This window comes from Saimiri boliviensis, chromosome 12 (assembly GCF_048565385.1).
Source record: "Saimiri boliviensis isolate mSaiBol1 chromosome 12, mSaiBol1.pri, whole genome shotgun sequence".
Taxonomy (NCBI): domain Eukaryota; kingdom Metazoa; phylum Chordata; class Mammalia; order Primates; family Cebidae; genus Saimiri; species Saimiri boliviensis.
In genome coordinates, this window is record NC_133460.1 from 86,040,760 (window position 1) to 86,058,375 (window position 17,616).

At 38.7% G+C, this 17,616-nt stretch overlaps 1 protein-coding gene across 6 annotated transcripts in view; it reads left to right on the forward strand.

The window, feature by feature from the left end:
* Window positions 1–17,616, forward strand: part of BTRC (beta-transducin repeat containing E3 ubiquitin protein ligase) — a 198,185-nt gene that overhangs the window by 101,697 nt on the left and 78,872 nt on the right. For 4 of the 6 annotated variants that reach the window (XM_074382768.1, XM_074382770.1, XM_039465153.2 and 1 more), the window contains one exon: window positions 1,756–1,833. The exons of the other annotated variants lie outside the window; for them this stretch is intronic. In XM_074382768.1, coding sequence (XP_074238869.1) covers window positions 1,756–1,833 — 78 coding nt within the window. The remainder of the gene's footprint in view (window positions 1–1,755; window positions 1,834–17,616) is intronic. 6 annotated transcript variants of the gene reach the window in all.

Sequence of the window (17,616 nt, forward strand, 5' to 3'; positions counted from 1 at the left end):
GCTGCTCAGAAGAAACACATTAGGGTATTGGCCTATTAGGCTTGCTAAAGGTGGCATACAGGTGTTAGCCACAGAGGTGAAAGGGCCTCAGAATGACACAGTACATTTTTTAATCTTTCAATATCTTTCAAAATACAATATCTAATGCAAACCAAAAATGTAAAACTTACGTGGAAGTTTAGAACACATTAATGATTGTATAATAATAATTTCATGCTTGTATGAAAATTTTCAGATAAACTCTTATGTTAGAAATAATTTCTGAACCTACAAATAAAGTAACTGTCCAGTTAGAATGTTATAACTATATGTAATATAATGAACATATTAACAGCAAGTTTGTTATTGTTATTGTTTCGAGATGGAGCCTTTATCTGTCACCCAGACTGGAGTGCAGTGGCATGATCTCGGCTCACTGCAACCTCCACCTCCCGGATTCAAGTGATTCTTCTGCTTCAGCCTCCCAAATAGCTGGGATTATATGCACCCACCACTACACCCAACTAATTTTGTATTTTTAGTAGAGATGGGGTTTTACCACGTTGTCCAGGCTGGTCTCGAACTCCTGACCTCAGGTGATCTGCCCACCTTGGCCTCCCAAAGTGCCAGGGTTACAAGTGTGAGCTACTGTACCCAGCACAACTGCAAGGTTTTAAATATTAATGTTACTAATGTTGTTGCTGAAAATGGAACTCAAATATTACATAATTTGGATTTTCTGTATTTTGCCTTATAGATAGTGATTTACATATGTTGACTAGCAGATTTTTGGTACTCATGAATTCATTTCAATTGGCTTGTTGTTTTTTCCCCTCCCAAGTATATAAAAACTCCACTGACATTTTAGGGTCCTCTAGCTGCTGTTTGAGGTGATAGTGCCAAGGAATGGACTCTAATCCTAAATCACTGATTAAATGTTTTATTAAGTCCTATGCTACGTTTATTGAAGAAAATAAAATAAAATCTGAGAAGAGGGGAAGATAAATAACTATTTTTAGGACCCAGACTTGGAGACCTGTGCCAACCATACGTTTTTTTTTTTGTTTTTTTTTTTGTTTGTTTGTTTGTTTTTTGAGACGGAGTTTTGCCCTTGTTACCCAGGCTGGAGTGCAATGGCGCGATCTCGGCTCACCGCAACCTCCGCCTCCTGGGCTCAGGCAATTCTCCTGCCTCAGCCTCCTGAGTAGCTGGGATTACAGGCACGTGCCACCATGCCCAGCTAATTTTTTGCACTTTTAGTAGAGACGGGGTTTTACCATGTTGACCAGGATGGTCTCGATCTCTCGACCTCGTGATCCACCTGCCTCGGCCTCCCAAAGTGCTGGGATTACAGGCTTGAGCCACCGCGCCCGGCCTCCAACCATACGTTTACTACAATTGAAAACTAATTATTTAATAGAGAAGATAATAATCATGATTTTAGTTGTCACCAGCTAAGTGTGGGCTGGAACATTCTTGTTTCCAGTGTCAACCTGTGTCAAAGTGCAAGCTAGAGATCTAATGAATATGATCTCCTGTACAGTGCTTAAAGATACATAAAATACTTCCCATCTAAATCTTTACATTATTTATATACAGGGACATATGTTTTCCTTTACATACGTGAATATCTGTATGTATACAAATATTCAAGTGAATAATTGTATAAATATATGTATGTTCTAGCTTACAGAATTAGAAATGTAATTCAGTTTACTCCCACAGAATAAGATTGAAGATAATGAGAACTGAATTAAAGCTTACTTTCTTTCACAGAATTCCTCAGAGAGAGAAGACTGTAATAATGGCGAACCCCCTAGGAAGATAATACCAGAGAAGAATTCACTTAGACAGGTATGAAATTCAGTCTTACTTAAAATAAAAAGCTACCAACAACAAAACAAAAGATAGGAAACCCTGGATTTGCCATTCTTTAAGCACTGGAGCTTATATTAAGAGTACACTGAAGTTGGCCTGGCCATAGCCATCAGTTTCAATCAGGTGACATTGTTTTCCTGGTTGTTTAAAAAACATTCTAGGTATACATGTACAGGACAGTCAGCTGGTTACGTGTAGTGAATACAGATTCAAAGAAAAGAGTTATTTGGGAAAAGTAACTTTTTTTTTTTTTGAGGAGGTGTTTCACTCTTGTTACCCAGGCTGGAGTGCAGTGGCGCGATCTCGGCTCACTGCAACCTCCGCCTCCTGGGTTCAGGCAATTCTCCTGCCTCAGCCTCCTGAGTAGCTGGGATTACAGGCATGCACCACCATGCCCAGCTAATTTTTTGTATTTTTAGCAGAAATGGAGTTTCACCATGTTGACCAGGATGGTCTCAATCTCTTGACCTCGTGATCCACCTGCCTCGGCCTCCCAAAGTGCTGGGATTACAGGCATGAGCCACTGCGCCCGGCCGGGAAAAGTAGTTTTAAATGCTTCTTAAGTGTAGATGGTAGAATAGTTGCCTTTAACTCCTATTTTCCTGTTACGATTCTTCAGACTTTTTTTTTCAAGTATCAAAACAGATCTGCCTATGATAAAGTTAGCCCTTTTAGTCTGAGCAATATTTTGTTTGCTTTTTCTAGAAGGAAAGGCCATTATTAATAATAACTTAAGAAAAACATTTTGCAGCCAGGCACAGTGGCTCACGCCTGTAATCCCAGCACTTTGGGAGGCTGAGGTGGGCGGATCAACTGAGTTCAGGAGTTCGAGACCAACCTGACCAGCATGGTGAAACCCAATCTCTACTAAAAAAAATACAAAAATTAGCCAGGTATGATGGCAGGTGCCTGTAATCCCAGCTACTGGGGAGGCTTAGACAGGAGAATCGCTTGAACCCAAGAGGCGGAGTTTGCAGTAAGCTGAGATCGAGCCACTGCACTCCAGCCTGGGCAACAGAACAAGACTCTGTCCCAAAAAAAAAAAAAAAAAAAGTTTGCTCACTGCTGTGCCCCACCTCTAGAAGGTAACACATTTTACATGTGGAAGTTCAATACTATTGTGGTCTTGTAAATATTAAAACGTCTTTGGCATAAACAAAAAACACAAGTTCTTACAATGTTGCCAGAGAATAAGTTGTGCTACCTATTCGTTTTTTAATTTAATTTTTTAAGTTTAGTTTGGTTTAGTTTAGTTTAGTTTAGAGACAGACTCACTCTGTTGCCCAGGCTGGAATGCAGTGGCACGATCACGGCTCACTCCACCTCCCGGGTTCAAGTGATTTTCCTGCCTCAGCCTCCTAAGTAGCTGGGATTACAGGTGCATGCCACCATGCCCTGCTAATTTTTCTATTTTCAGTAGAGACAGGGTTTCACCATGTTGGGCAGGCTGGTCTCGAACTCCTGAACTCAGGCGATCGGCCCATCTTGGCCTCCCAAAGTGCTGGGATTACAGGCATGGGCCACCATGCCCTGCTAATTTTTCTATTTTCAGTAGAGACAGGGTTTCACCATGTTGGGCAGGCTGGTCTCGAACTCCTGAACTCAGGCGATCGGCCCATCTTGGCCTCCCAAAGTGCTGGGATTACAGGCATGGGCCACCATGCCTGGCCCTTATTCATTTTTAATATAAATTGGATACAATGAGCCTGAGCAGCAGTAAAAATAATTCTAATTTACTTGCATTTATGGCATTGTTCTAGGAAATAGGAGATCGAGTATTTGTTGAGCACCCACCATGAACATGATGCTTATTTGCTTTAACCCTCACAATAACCCTGTGAAGTTTTTAGACATGATGTGATTTCCAATTTATAGATGAAGAAAATGGAGGCTTAGAAAGGTTAGATGACTTGTCTAGGTAATTAGTGATTTGATACTCAAATCTCGGTTTTTCCAAAACATTTCTACTTATGCCTTCTGACTTCAGTTTATATATAGTATTAATTTAGAGGGTAAGTACTTGAAACTGTGACACATTCATTTTTTAATTTACTATATGTTAAATGTTTTTTGGTTGAGCACTATTCCTTTTTTATAAAAACAATTGTTTAGTAAACAGAATTGAATCATCCAGGAAGCTTTTCTTTAAAAAAAAAAAAATCAGTAATTGATGTTGAGACAGTTAACAATTTTAACCGTTTGGAGAATCAACACCTGATCTGTTCATCTAAATCAATAGGACAATATTGAATAAGAAATTGAAGTAAAAACACTTTGCCCACTATACAAAAACAACTGTCAGAAAACAATGACACGACAAAAAGTTTTGGCAACTTTATTTAAGCTAACAAACGAATTTTCACTCTGCAAAGTTATAAATTAATTTTAATAGGCTGATCCAGATGGTCCATTTGGAAAATGGATAGGCTGATCTGTTGAAAATTAAACTAAATTTATCTCTCTCATACTTCAAACTGAAGCAAGAGAGAGAATCGTGCCTATTAAGTCCAGCACATACAGATGGACCAGCAGGTCACACATGGGACTAATCTGATTCATTTTAAAAATAAATGCATACATTATTGAATCATTTTCTACTTGCAAGATCTGTTGTATGCAGTATTCGAAAGAGATTTAATGTTGTTTTTTTCATTGCTGTTTTAGCAGTTCTCTTCCCCCCTTCCCCCTCCCACTTTAATTTAACAACATTCTCCCCCCCCCCCATGGTGTTCTGAAATGATTTTTCTAATATCTGACATTCAGTGTTGAGATCCAAGCTCTGGAGATTAATTAGGTCATGAGGCTTTTTCTCCTCCCTTCTTTGTAAAGTGTTTTATCTCCATTCTCTTTGTGAAGAGCATGAACTCAATGTTCTTGGAAAGAGAAATGGCCTTTAGAAACAGGGAAGTAGGAGATCCTCCTGGGGCCCTCAGAGTCTTTTAGCTTCTGGGTGTTTTAACAGCCCCATGAATGCAGATTTGTAAATTTATTGCAGTGCCATCTGGTTTTTTGCTCGAACCAGATTACTGTTGGCTTGTGTCTGTCTATTGTGGTGGTCACTCCCTGAGAGCTTGCCCTCTCTATCTTAGGGAAGGGTGATGAATAGCAGGGGTCAATAGAAGCGGGTCACAGGGCAGCTGTCCAGGACTGCCCTGAACTTGATTACCCCATTGCTGATTTTTTTAAGGTAGGACATAGTATATAAGCTGTTTAAACTCCTTTTCTCTGTTGCATTTGACATAATAGAGTGCCATTTGCTGTTTGCTATTTTTGCTTTTTGTTTTTGTTTTCTTCTTGTAGTCAATTTCTATAGACAAAAAGGTCAAGGCCACCTTATACCTAGTGTTAATAAAAGTAGGATTTGCATCTCATTAACTTGAGATTCTTTTGCAGATATTTCTAATGGTATTTCAGAAATTCTTTCACTATTGATTATTAAAAAGTTCAATTATATTCTAGCAATTTAGTATTGTTTTTAACTAACATAGTTTACATATATTATTCAAAAATAACGTTTTGCCATTGTTGATAGGACATTACTACATGTTTATTTGGAGAGCTATCTAAATATTGGAGGAACAGACAACTTTATGTTTGCAAATTTGGCAAGTTCAGATTTGGCAAGTTGAACAAATTCCTTGAAAAATACAACTTACCAAAATAACACAGGGTGAAGCAAAATTTGAATAGCCCTATGACTGTTAAAGAAACTTAATTATCAGAAGGCATATGTGGTTTACTGGTGAATTCAACAAATATTTAAGAAAGAAATGATAAGAATTTTTTTACCCTTTCACAGAATAGAGAAGGAAAGAACACTTCTTGACTTATAAATCCACCTTAACAGTAATTCCAAAACCTGACAAAGATATTACTAGAACAAGAAATAATGAAGGAGAAAATTAAGACACTGTTCCCTGTGTCCCTTGCCTGCTTCTTCATTTCATTTCCAACATCTGAAGGTGGAAGAGTGTGGGGTAGGGAAAGGAAGTAGCGCAGTATAAGAAAGTTAATTTTCTTAGTTTCAGAATAATCTCATTTCTTGACAAAAGTATAAGCTTTTATTTAAAGGATGTACAAAATGGCTTCAATTTTTGTTTTACTTTTATTCCTAAAAATGTGAAGTCAAGGACAGGGTAGCCACTGTTTTCCTACCCTTTATTTCTATCTGCAATCAAGGGCAAAGGCCTGGGAGGATATATGAAAGTACTTACTACTTTCTGAAGATGTGGCATTTACAACGTGCAACTCTTTGCTTCTCATTGGCGCTAATAGGATCTGTCAGCACTGCCTTTCTCTGTAATTGAGTAAATTGTGACCGTTGTCTAATCCCTCTCCCATCCCCCATTCCCTTTGTGTATGTGTCCACTTACCATCCTGAGAACGTGGGCAGTGATAAATAAAGCATTGAGTAGAGCTTTCTCAACTCTTTGAAAGCAGCATGATGCCAGCCCTCTAGTTATATTTCTTTAAGTGTTTACGTTTTCCTGTATTCTTTCTCTTGTGTAGCTGGAACCCTGGGGATGCAAAGCCATGAGAGAGGCCAAGAAGCTAACAAAGTAGCTGTCTCCCTTGTTAGCTTGTTCCTTTATTCTTTAAAAACAAGATAAAAACCATCTGGCTCAGGGCATTACATTTTCCTCCCCCATGCACCTCTATAGATGGAGACTTCACCTGCAGTGAGGGTTTACATTGATCAGGGAGGGAGCAGTAATTCAAGCTTCCATCCTCTTCAAGGATACTTTGCAGTCTTTAAAGGTGCTGACCCACTGAGTTAAACTGTCAAGGGAGGATAAAAAAGTATCTTCATCCCAGGAGGTAACAGCTGCCAGGTTTTCAACACCTTGCACACTGCTGGAAAAATGTCACAATTGTCAGCTGAAAGAAAAATGACTCTGTTGTCATCTTCTGTTAATGACTGGGCCTTATAAAAGGGACTCCATAAGTCTTTTAGAAGGAATATGTAGCTGTTTTCCTTTTCTACCACACTCCCCTACCCTGAAAAAAATTCCTACATTGTTCTAAACATTGCCTTGGAATAGATCCACAAAAAACAGCAGTGAAGAACTTAAATAAGCCAATATAAGCATGGAAGTCTGATGGGCATAGCTCCTTTATACAGTTGGATGAGTAGGAGGAAAAAGCACATCACTGACACAGAAAATGACATTAGAGTATGTATTAACAAAAACAACAACAACAACAAGTCATTCATAAGCCAGTGAACTGAGAGAAAACATACTGTATTTCTGTTCTTTGGAGGACAATTTGTTTTCAAGCAGCATCCAGATGGGTAAATACCAAGACATTTCTTTTTTCAAGAGAGCCACTCCTTTTCTTCATTTAAAAGACAAAAACAAAAACCACACACCAAATTTGCTTCCTTTAATAGCTCTGTTATGTTCATATATGATGGCATTCCCTTCTTTCTGAGTTGATTGATGAGGGAAAAAGATTTAATGAAGTCCCTGATATCCGACAGACAGGGTTTTTGTTTTTTGTTTTCCCATCTCTATTTGTTTTAGGTTAGTCATTTTAATTGTATTGAGTAATTAGAAGGTACACACAGCCAAGGGAGCTTTGTTCTGATAATTGCTCAAGAAAACCGGTTCCCTGTATGCCGTTGCTTTGTGTTAAGACACTTCTCCCTCTAGTGGCAATAGTAAGCACTTTGGCTTGGCAGTAGGCAAGGTGTAATTGCAATATGACAAACTATGCTTAAGGGACTATCTTGTAAATACTTTGGTTTAGGGTTTGGCATTATTTCGTTATACATGTGTAATTGGTTGTTGTGGGGTTTTTTTTCTTTTTACTCTATCAAACTTACTACCTCTTTTTGCCCCCCCTAAAGTGCTTTGGGCTTTGGGTGAAAAAAAAAAATTGCCTGAAATGTTTATTTAAAAAAAAAAAGAATCGCAATGCATTCTGGGTAATGTTTTGCAGCTTGACTTAATTTTAGTCATCTGTTTTAATTACCTATTTATAAAAATGCTTTTGCATTTGTAAACATTATTTAATACTTTGGAAGAAGCACCTCATTTGAAATAAATAAATAAATTTTACTTATTTTAAATAGCCGTGTAAAAGATCTTAAAGGTAATTAATGTAGGTCTCTTAAGTAAGACAAAAGTGATCTTTCCAAATCTGATGAAGTGATTTGTTTATATAACTTCGCACTTCTGTTGAATCCTTTAGAGTCTAATAACTTTTTTTTAAAACACGGTTTGGCAATTTGTGCCTAGCTACAAAAACCCTTCGTCAAAAAGAAGCAATTTAATAACCAGCTTTCCTAAAATTACTTTGAGGAAGGAAGACTGTATAGGGGGTTGGTGTTTTGTTTTATTTGTATTATAATGTAATCATTCCTTGATAAATTGTGTAATCACTGACTTATTGGAAAAAATATTATTGAACTTCTGGGTTGCAATGACCATAAAGAGTGTATTTTCATATAGAGAGTTGTGATACTGGGAATAAATTATAAAGGAAACAGATTATATGCTGGTCAGAGTACATATGGGCCCAATTCATTTTGTTTTCAGTGCTTACTCTGGATATACCATTAAAAAGGGGGGCACATTCTTCACTGAAAAAAAGAAAAAAGGAAAAAAAAAAGGGATGGGAGCACAGGAGGAAGCCTGTTGTGCTCAGCTGCATGAGTCCTAAAAAAAAAAAAAAAAATCTCCCCTAAAAACAACATGGAATGAGATCAGATACAGCTTTGCATATATTGAACAAGATTCAGTAGCATCTGTGTGGCATTTTAAAAACCTACTTCGAGCTTCCTTGGATGTCGCTTTTTGGAATGCTTTTTCTATACCATATACTTGTGTGGGACATGATTTGATGTTACCATATATCTGGAAGTCCCTGTCTCCCTATCTTCCCACCCCCAGTCACTAGCCATTTTCATTATCCTATATATTGTTATGCTATAGGGATGCTGAACAGATTTCTTAAGCAGCTTTTTGAAAGGTTAAAAGAATGCAGCCCAGTAACAAGTTTGTGTCATTTTAAATATATACCTTCTAGTAAATAAGGGGAAGTCTGGCAATCAATCCCTTTTAGTGTGTTATATGTTTCACCTGACAACTAAACCTTCTATTGATTAGCCATTACTTTGTTAGATAATCCTATGTCATTGAATCCATTGTAAAAAATTAAACTCTTTAAAATGTTTTACCCTAGCAGCGGTGTGAAAATTGAAAACTTGTTCAGAATTACAGCCTGCTTTCACAAAGAAGGTAGTTTTCAGCAAGGCATCTTACTAGTTTATGCTTATGTGCTTTATATACGATACAAAAACGTATTAAAGTACTCCAACGCAAAACTCTCTACCTCTGGTTCAGCAACGAAGCTACCTTTTCAAGTGTCGCATGGGGACAGAATCTATCTTGCCTGTGGCTATTATATTCACTAGCTGGATTTCAAACTGGGGAGAGTCTTATAATAGGAAAATACTGAATGGAAAATACTGAATGTTTTAGGCTTTTAATTGCAGAGTGGTAAAGAAACTATGACAAGTTTCAGTTTACTGATCAGTGTTACTTCCTTGGGAGATAAGCAAAGTCATATACCTATTTTACAGATGGAATGTATAGAAAATAAAGTCCTATATATAGCCCCACTCTGGAAACTCCCTGAGGCCTGGCATAGATTTTTCTGAATCTATCTGATAGTTCCCTAAGTATGTTATCATATATTCATTCATGAAAGGAAAAGAAGGTAATTTTGAAGGAAAACACTTTCTTTTTATAACTTAAGGTTTTCAAAAAAAATCAAGTTTGTTTTTTTTTTTTGAGACGGAGTCTTGCTCTTATCGCCAGGCTGGAGTGCAATAGCGTAATCTCGGCTCACTGCACCCTCCGACTCCTGGATTCAAGCCATTCTTCCGCCTCAGCCTCCCGAGCAGCTGGGACCACAGGCACATGCCACCATGCCTGGCTATTTTTTGTATTTTTAGTAGAGACAGGGTTTCACCATGTTGGCCAGGATGGTCTCAATCTCTTGACCTCGTGATCCGACCGCCTCCGCCTCCCAGAGTGCTGGGATTGCAGGCATGAGCCTGGCTGCGTTTTTTTGTTTTTTTGTTTTTTTTTTTTTTTTAAGATGGAGTCTCTGTCACTCAGGCTGGAGTGCAGTGGCGTGATGTCAGCTAACTGCAACCTCTGCCTCCTGGGTTCAAGCAGTTCTCGTGCCTCATACCCCAAGTAACCATGCCTGGCTAATTTTTTTTTATTTTTTAATTTTTTTGGTATTTTTAGTAGAGATGGGGTTTCACCATATTGGCCACGCTGGTCTCAAACTCCTGACCTTGTGATCTACCCGCTTTAGCCTCCCAAAGTGCTAGGATTACAGGTATAAGCCACCATGCCCAGCCAGCATACTTTTATTGATTGACTGGACACACCTCTGTAAAAAATTTACCCTTAAGACACTTTTATTGGAAGTTTTCATACAATAAATTATACATATCTTAATTGTGTAAGTCAATGAATTTTTGATGAATCTCACCACCTATGTAACCACCACCTTGATTAAACTAGAGAATATTTTTATTACCTAGGAAGATCCCTTGTTCTCCTTTCTACTTATTTTCCACACCACCAATGAATCCAATATTGATCAACTTACTGTCACTATAGATTAGTTTGCCTTTTCTAGGATTTTGTATAATGGAATGCTACATTTTTGGGGTCTGACATTCACTTTGCATAATGTTTGTGAGATTCATCTATGTTACTGTGTATATCAGTAGTTGAATAACTATATTGCAGTTTGTTTTCTGTCTCCTTTTGGTGGATATCTGAGCCATTTCCATCTTTATAGGTAAAGTTACTGTGAATGTTATTCTATGAAGGTTTTTGGTAAGCATATGTTAAGTACTTTTTCATGTGCTTATTGGTTATTCAGATATTTTGTGAAGTATCTGTTTTAAGTTTGTAGCTATTCATTGTTTGCCTTTTTATTATTGAGTTGTAGACTCAACTATATTGAATTCTGGATACCATTCATTTGTCAGATATATGTACTCTGATTGTTTTATCAATTCTATGGCTTGCCTATTCATGGTGTGTTTTTTTTTTTTTAATTTTGTGTTTTTATTTTATTTTTTTGGTTTTCTTTTTTGTTGTATTTTTTCTTTCTTTCATGGTGTGTTCTGATGAAAAGATTCTAATATTTGGATGAAGTTCAGTCTACATATATATATATATATATATATATATATATATTTTTTTTTTTTTTTTTTTTTTTTTTTAGACACAGTCTTGCTCTGTCTCCCAGGCTGGAATGCAGTGGGCACGATCTTGGATCACTGCAACCTCCACCTCCCAGGTTCAAGTAATTCTTGTGCCTCAGCCTCCCGAGTACCTGGGATTACAGGCATGTGTAACAACACCCAGCTAATTTTTGTATTTTTATTAGAGATGGATTTCACCATGTTGACCAGGCTGGTCAAACTCCTCACCTCAGGTGATGTGCCCAGCCAATTTTTTCTGTGTTGTAGAGACAGGGTCTCACTACATTGCCCAGGCTGGTCCTGAACCCCTGGGCTCAAGCTATCCTCCTTCCCTTGGCCTCCCAAAGTGCTGGGATTACAGGCATGAGCCACCATGCCCAGCCTGAATTTTTCATTTCAGATAATGCACTTTTCAGTTCTAGAATTTCTATTTAGTTTATTTTAGGTTTTTTATTTTCTGGTAGAATTTTTCATGTGTTTATTCATTGTGATCATATCTTTTATTGCTATGTTCAAGTTTGAGCATATCTATTATAGCTTCTTAGAGCTATAGTATATGCTAAGTTCTACAAATAGATCTTCTCAGAGTTGGTTTTTGATTCATTTTGCTCTAGACAATGGATCCCGTATATCTCTTTTTTCTCATGTTTGGCAATTTTTGATTATATAATGGATATTATAAATGGTACATTGCAGAAACTTTGAATTCTTTTTTTTCTTCCTCTGATTAAATTCCTGGCTGAACTCTATAACCAGTCATATTGTGGAGGCTTGGTTTTATATTTGCTAAGGTCAGATGTGTTTTGGTTTTGCTCTTACTCCTAACACATACTCTTGAATCTAAACTCATGGTCTTTTTTGAATTTTCAGTGGAAAGACTAAGATTCTTATTAAGTCTTTCTAACTTGATAGAAGTCAAATTCTAAACTCTTTCTCCCTTCATGAGCAGCAACTTGAATTCATCTACTCAGGCTTTCAACCGTCCAGCTGTTGCTCTCCATTGAAATCCTTGGAATCTCCCCTTCATTTATGTAGTTTGGGGGTTAGCCATAGATTTGAGGGGAATTTATATATAATTTTTTAGTCTTTCTCCTTCCCCTATGGTTCTCTTTCATTTCTGGAATTTCTGTTCTCTATTGCTAGCCAGTATGGTAATTTTGAACTCTATCACTTGATATCTCAAGCCAGTAGACTGTGGCTTTCAGATTGAATTCTAGTCACCCTGCACCAAGTGGACTTATGAGTGCCTTCAGGGGAAAAGCGCATAAACACACATCTCACCCAGTGTGGTTCTCTTCTTTCAAGATCAGGCCTCTCCTTCCCCATTTTCTGCCGATTTTCAGTCAATCTCCAGTGCCTTAACATAGCTTTAACATGTTTTCCCTATCTGTAGGAGGGTTGATCTGATATAAAAATTTCTGCCATTACTGGGAGCAGAACTCTTTAAGTTGTATTTTATTCAGCAGATACTAATTACTTCATAAATTTATCTTTAAAACATAGTGAATTTTATTTTATTTTTTTGAGGTGGAGTTTTTGCTCTGTGGCCAGGCTGGAGTGCAGTAGTGCCATCTTGGCTCATCTAAACGTCTAAGTCCCTGGTTCAAGTGATTCTCCTGCCTCAGCCTCTCAAGTAGCTGGGATTACAGGCATGCACCACCATGCCCGACTAATTTTTGTATTTTCAGTAGAGACGGGGTTTCACCATGTTGGTCAGGATGGTCTCAATCTCCTGACCTTGTGACCCACCTGTCTTGGCCTCCCCAAGTGCTGGGATTACGGGCATGAGCCACCACACCTGGCCATGAATTTTATTTTAAAAATATTTGTGTTGTTATAACTTGATCAAGACAGTTGCAGGTGAGCAAAAAGAAAAAAATATGTTGTATGTGTGTATGAATGGTAAATGTTTATGGACTTAGACAATGCAAAAGAAATAACAAATCTGCAGCACAGAATTTACATGCACCAATAGTTTGAATCTATACACAAATTTCTAGTGCTCTAATTTATTTTATATATATATATATTTTGAAATAATTTTTACTTAAATTATAAGAACAAAAGAGGTTGGTAAAAAAAGAATTTTGTTTTGAGACGAAGTTTCACTCTTGTTGCCTGGGCTGGTGTGCATGGCAAAATCTCAACTCACTGCAACCTCCCCCTCCTAGGTTCAAGCGATTTTCCTGCCTCAGCCTCCTGAGTAGCTGAGATTACAGGCACCTGCCACCATGCCCAGCTAATTTTTGGATATTTGGTAGAGACAAGGTTTCACCATGTTGACCAGGCTGGATTTTTTTAAAAAATTTTTATTTTATATGTATATAATTGCATTTTAGGTTTGGGGGTACATGTGAAGAACATGCAAGATTGTTGCATAGGTACATACGTGGCAATGTGGTTTGCTGCCTTCCTCCCCATCACCTGTATCTGGCATTTCTTCCCATGTTATCCCTCCCAACTCCCCACCCCCTGCTGTCCCTCCCCTAGTTCCCTCCAATAGACCCCAGTGTGTGATGCTCCCCTCCCTGTGTCCATATGTTCTCATTGTTCAACACCTGCCTATGAGTGAGAACATGCAGTGTTTGCTTTTCTGTTCTTGTGTCAGTTTGCTGAGAATGATGGTTTCCAGGTTTATCCATGTCCCTACAAAGGACACGAACTCATCGTTTTTTGATGACTGCATAGTATTCCATGGAGTATATGTGCCACATTTTCCCTGTCCAGTCTATCACCAATGGGCATTTGGGTTGGTTCCAGGTCTTTGCTATTGTAAACAGTGCTGCAGTGAACATTCATGTGCATGTGTCCTTATAATAGAACGATTTATAATCCTTTGGATATATACCCAGTAATGGGATTGCTGGGTCAAGTGGAATTTTTATTTCTAGGTCCTTGAGGAATTGCCACACTGTCTTCCACAATGGCCGAACTAATTTACACTCCCACCAACAGTGCAAAAGTGTTCCTGTTTCTCCACATCCTCTCCAGCATCTGTTGTCTCCAGATTTTTTAATGATCGCCATTCTAACTGGCGTGAGATGGTATCTCAGTATAGTTTTGATTTGCATTTCTCTAATGACCAGGCTGGATTTTTAAGGTTTAGCTTGTCTAAAAGTAAAATGGATGGGCACAGTGACTCATGCCTGTAATCTCAGCACTTTGGGATGCCAAGGTAGGCAGATCACTTAAGGTCAGGAGTTTGAGACCAGCCTGGCCAACATGGTGAAACCCCTTCTCTACTAAAACTACAAAAATTAGCCTGGCAAAGTGGCACATGTCTGTAATCCCAGCTACTCCGGAGGCTGAGGCAGGTAAATCACTTGAACCTAGGAGGTGGAGATTATAGTGAACTGAGATTGCACCACTGCACTCTAGCCTGGGCAACACAGTGAGACTCCTTCCAAAAAAAACAAACAGACAAAAAACCGATTTTATAATATGGGTAGGGAGTCATATATCTCTACTATTTTCCATATTTTTCCTTAATTTTTATTTTTATCTATTTTCTTTCCAAAGAATTATGCTTAACCAAAATCACATTCTTTAAATATCTGTTCATGCTGATATAAATAAACAAATGAGTAACTAAACAAACAGATGAGGTGTGAAATCACAGCTTTTCCTTACAGAATAATGCCAGTTAATAAATGTGGAAGGAAAGACAAAAATAATAAATTCACTATTAGAATACACAGTGAAAATTACCATGGGCATAATTCACCAATGGATGCTAAAAGCAGCAAGCAGAGATTCAAGTAGAAACAGAATTACAGTGGAGAATCTTGTTAGACATGTCCTTAGCTATATAATCAAGGCTAACATCACCAGAAATAGCAACATACCTTCTGATTTGATGCAGTGAGAAGGGTACATCACCTCTAAAGTATCTTTCCCCAAAATAACCTCAATCCGATCATGAGAAAACATCAGACAAACCCAAATTGAGGCACAGTCTGTAGATTAAGTGATCAGTGCTGTTCAGCCGTGTCAGTCATGAAAGATAAGGAAAGACTGAGAAATTGTTGAAAATAAGAGGAGTCTTGAGAGACATGACAAACAAATGCAATGTGGGATCCTAGATTAGATGCTGAACAGAAAAGGAATGTTAGTGGAAAAACTGTTGAAACGTGAAAAAGTTCTGTACTTTATATAGTACCATGTTAATTTCTTAGTTTTGATAAATGTTCTGTGATTATGTAAGACATTAACATATGGAGAAGCTAGGTGCCGAGCATATAGGAAATCTTTACTTTCTCTCTCTTTCTCTCTCTCTCTCTCTCTCTCTCTCTCTCTCTGTGTGTGTGTATGTGTGTGTGTGTGTGTGTGTGTGTGTGTGTGTGTGTGTGTGTGTGTTTGGTTTTTGAGATGGAGTTTGCTCTTGTTGCCCAGGCTGGAGTGCAATGGCACAGTCCTGGCTTACCACAACCTCCACCTCCCAGGTTCAAGCAATTCTCCTGCCTTAGCCTCCCAAATAGCTGGGATTACAGGTACCCTCCACCACTCCCGGCTAATTTTTTTTTATTTTTAGTAGAGATGGTGTTTCTCCATGCTGTTCAGGGTGGTCTCAAACTCCCAACCTCAGGTAATCTGCCCGCCTTGGCTTCCCAAAGTGCTGGGATTACAGGTGTGAGCCACCACACCTGGCCAAGACACCATCTCTTTAAAAAAAAAAAAAATGGTGGTGGGGGGAAGGGAGTGGGCTCAGTAGCTCACACCTGTAATCCCAGCCCTTTGGGAGGCCAAGGCAGGTGGATCACCTGAGGTCGGGAGTTTGAGACCACCCTGAACAGCATGGAGAAACCCTGTCTCTACTAAAAATCCAAAAAATTAGCCAGGCTTGATGGCGGGTACCTGTAATCCCAGCTACTTGGGAGACTGGGCAGGAGAATTGCTTGAACCCGGGAGCAGAGGTTGCATTGAACAGAGATTACACCATTGCACTCCAGCCTGAGCAACAGAGTGAGACTCCATCTCAAAAAAAAAAAAAAAAAAAAAAAAGTTGATGTCTTGATGTGTTGCCCAGGCTGGAGTGCAGTGATACAATCATAGCTCCCTGTAGTCCTCAACTCCTGGGCTCAGTCAATCCTCCCGAGTAGCCAGGACTATAGGCCTCTGCCGCTATGCCCAGTTAATTTGTTTGTTTTTGTTTTATAGAAATGCAGGCTTGTATGGAACTCCTGGCTTCAAGTAATCCTCCTGCCTCTACTCCCCAAAGTGCTCGTGAGCCACTGTGCTTGACCTTTACTATTTTTGTACTTGTTCTCTAAAATTATTTCAAAATGTTAAAAAATTGAATTCTTTTTTACTGTTGGTTTTAAGATTGTGTCTTAAGATTTTTCTTCTTAAATCCAACACAAATGCGTATAACAGTGGTTCTCAAACAGTGTTCGTTCCTAGATCAGCAGCACTGACATCAATTGGAACCTTGTTAAAAATGCAAATGTTCAGAAGCATTGGGGATGGAATGTAGCAATCTGTGTTTTTTGTTGTTGTTTTATTTTGAGATGAAGCCTCTTTCTGTTGTCCATGCTGGAGTGCAGTGACACGATCTTGGCTCACTGTAGCCTCTGCCTCCCAGGTTCAAACAGTTTTTCTGCCTCAGCCTCCTAAGTAGCTGGGATTACAGGTACCTGCCACCATGCCTGGCTAATTTTTATTTACTTAATTTTTTTTATTTTATTTTTAGTAGGGATGGGGTTTCACCATGTTGTCCAGGCAGGCTGGTCTCAAACTTCTGACCTCAAGTGATCCTCCTATCTTGGCCTCCCAAAGTGCTGGGATTACAAGTGTTCGCCACCAGGCCCTGCTGTGATCTGTGTTTTAACAAGCACTCCTTCCAGATTATTCTGATGCACACTAAAGTTTGATAAACATGATTTATGCCATCAATAAAAGCTTAAGACTAAAAGGAAACATTTCTATTAATATGTTGTCCAGTAATTACTAGTAAGTTTGCTTTTCACAAAGTATAATTATAGTATTACCAATGGTTTGTTTGGTTTTTGTAGAGACGGGGCCTCACTATGTTGCCCAGGCTGATCTCGAACTCCTAGGCTCAAATTATTCCCCTGCCTCAGTCTCCCAGAGTGTTAGGATAACAGGTGTGAGCCACCGTGCCCAGCCACCACCAATTTTTAAATCCATTTCCTATTACTTTTCTTTCTTTTTTATTTGGAGATAGTGTCTTGCTTATTGCCCAGGCTGAAGTACAGTGGTGCAATCTTGGTTCACTGCAACTGCCATCTCCTGGGCTCAAGCAATTCTCGTGCCTCAGTGTCTTGAGTATCAGTATCTAGGAATACAGGTACCCACCACCATGCTTGGCTAATTTTTTGTATTTTAGTAGAGACAGGGTTTCACCGTGTTGCCCAGGGTAGCCTCAGACTCCTGAGCTCAGGCGATCTGCCCACCTCGGCTTCCCAAAGTGTTAGGATTACAAGCATGAGCCACCACACCCGGCCTGATTTTCCTACTTTATCTCCTGAACATTACCAGATGTGCTTAAGGGATGACTT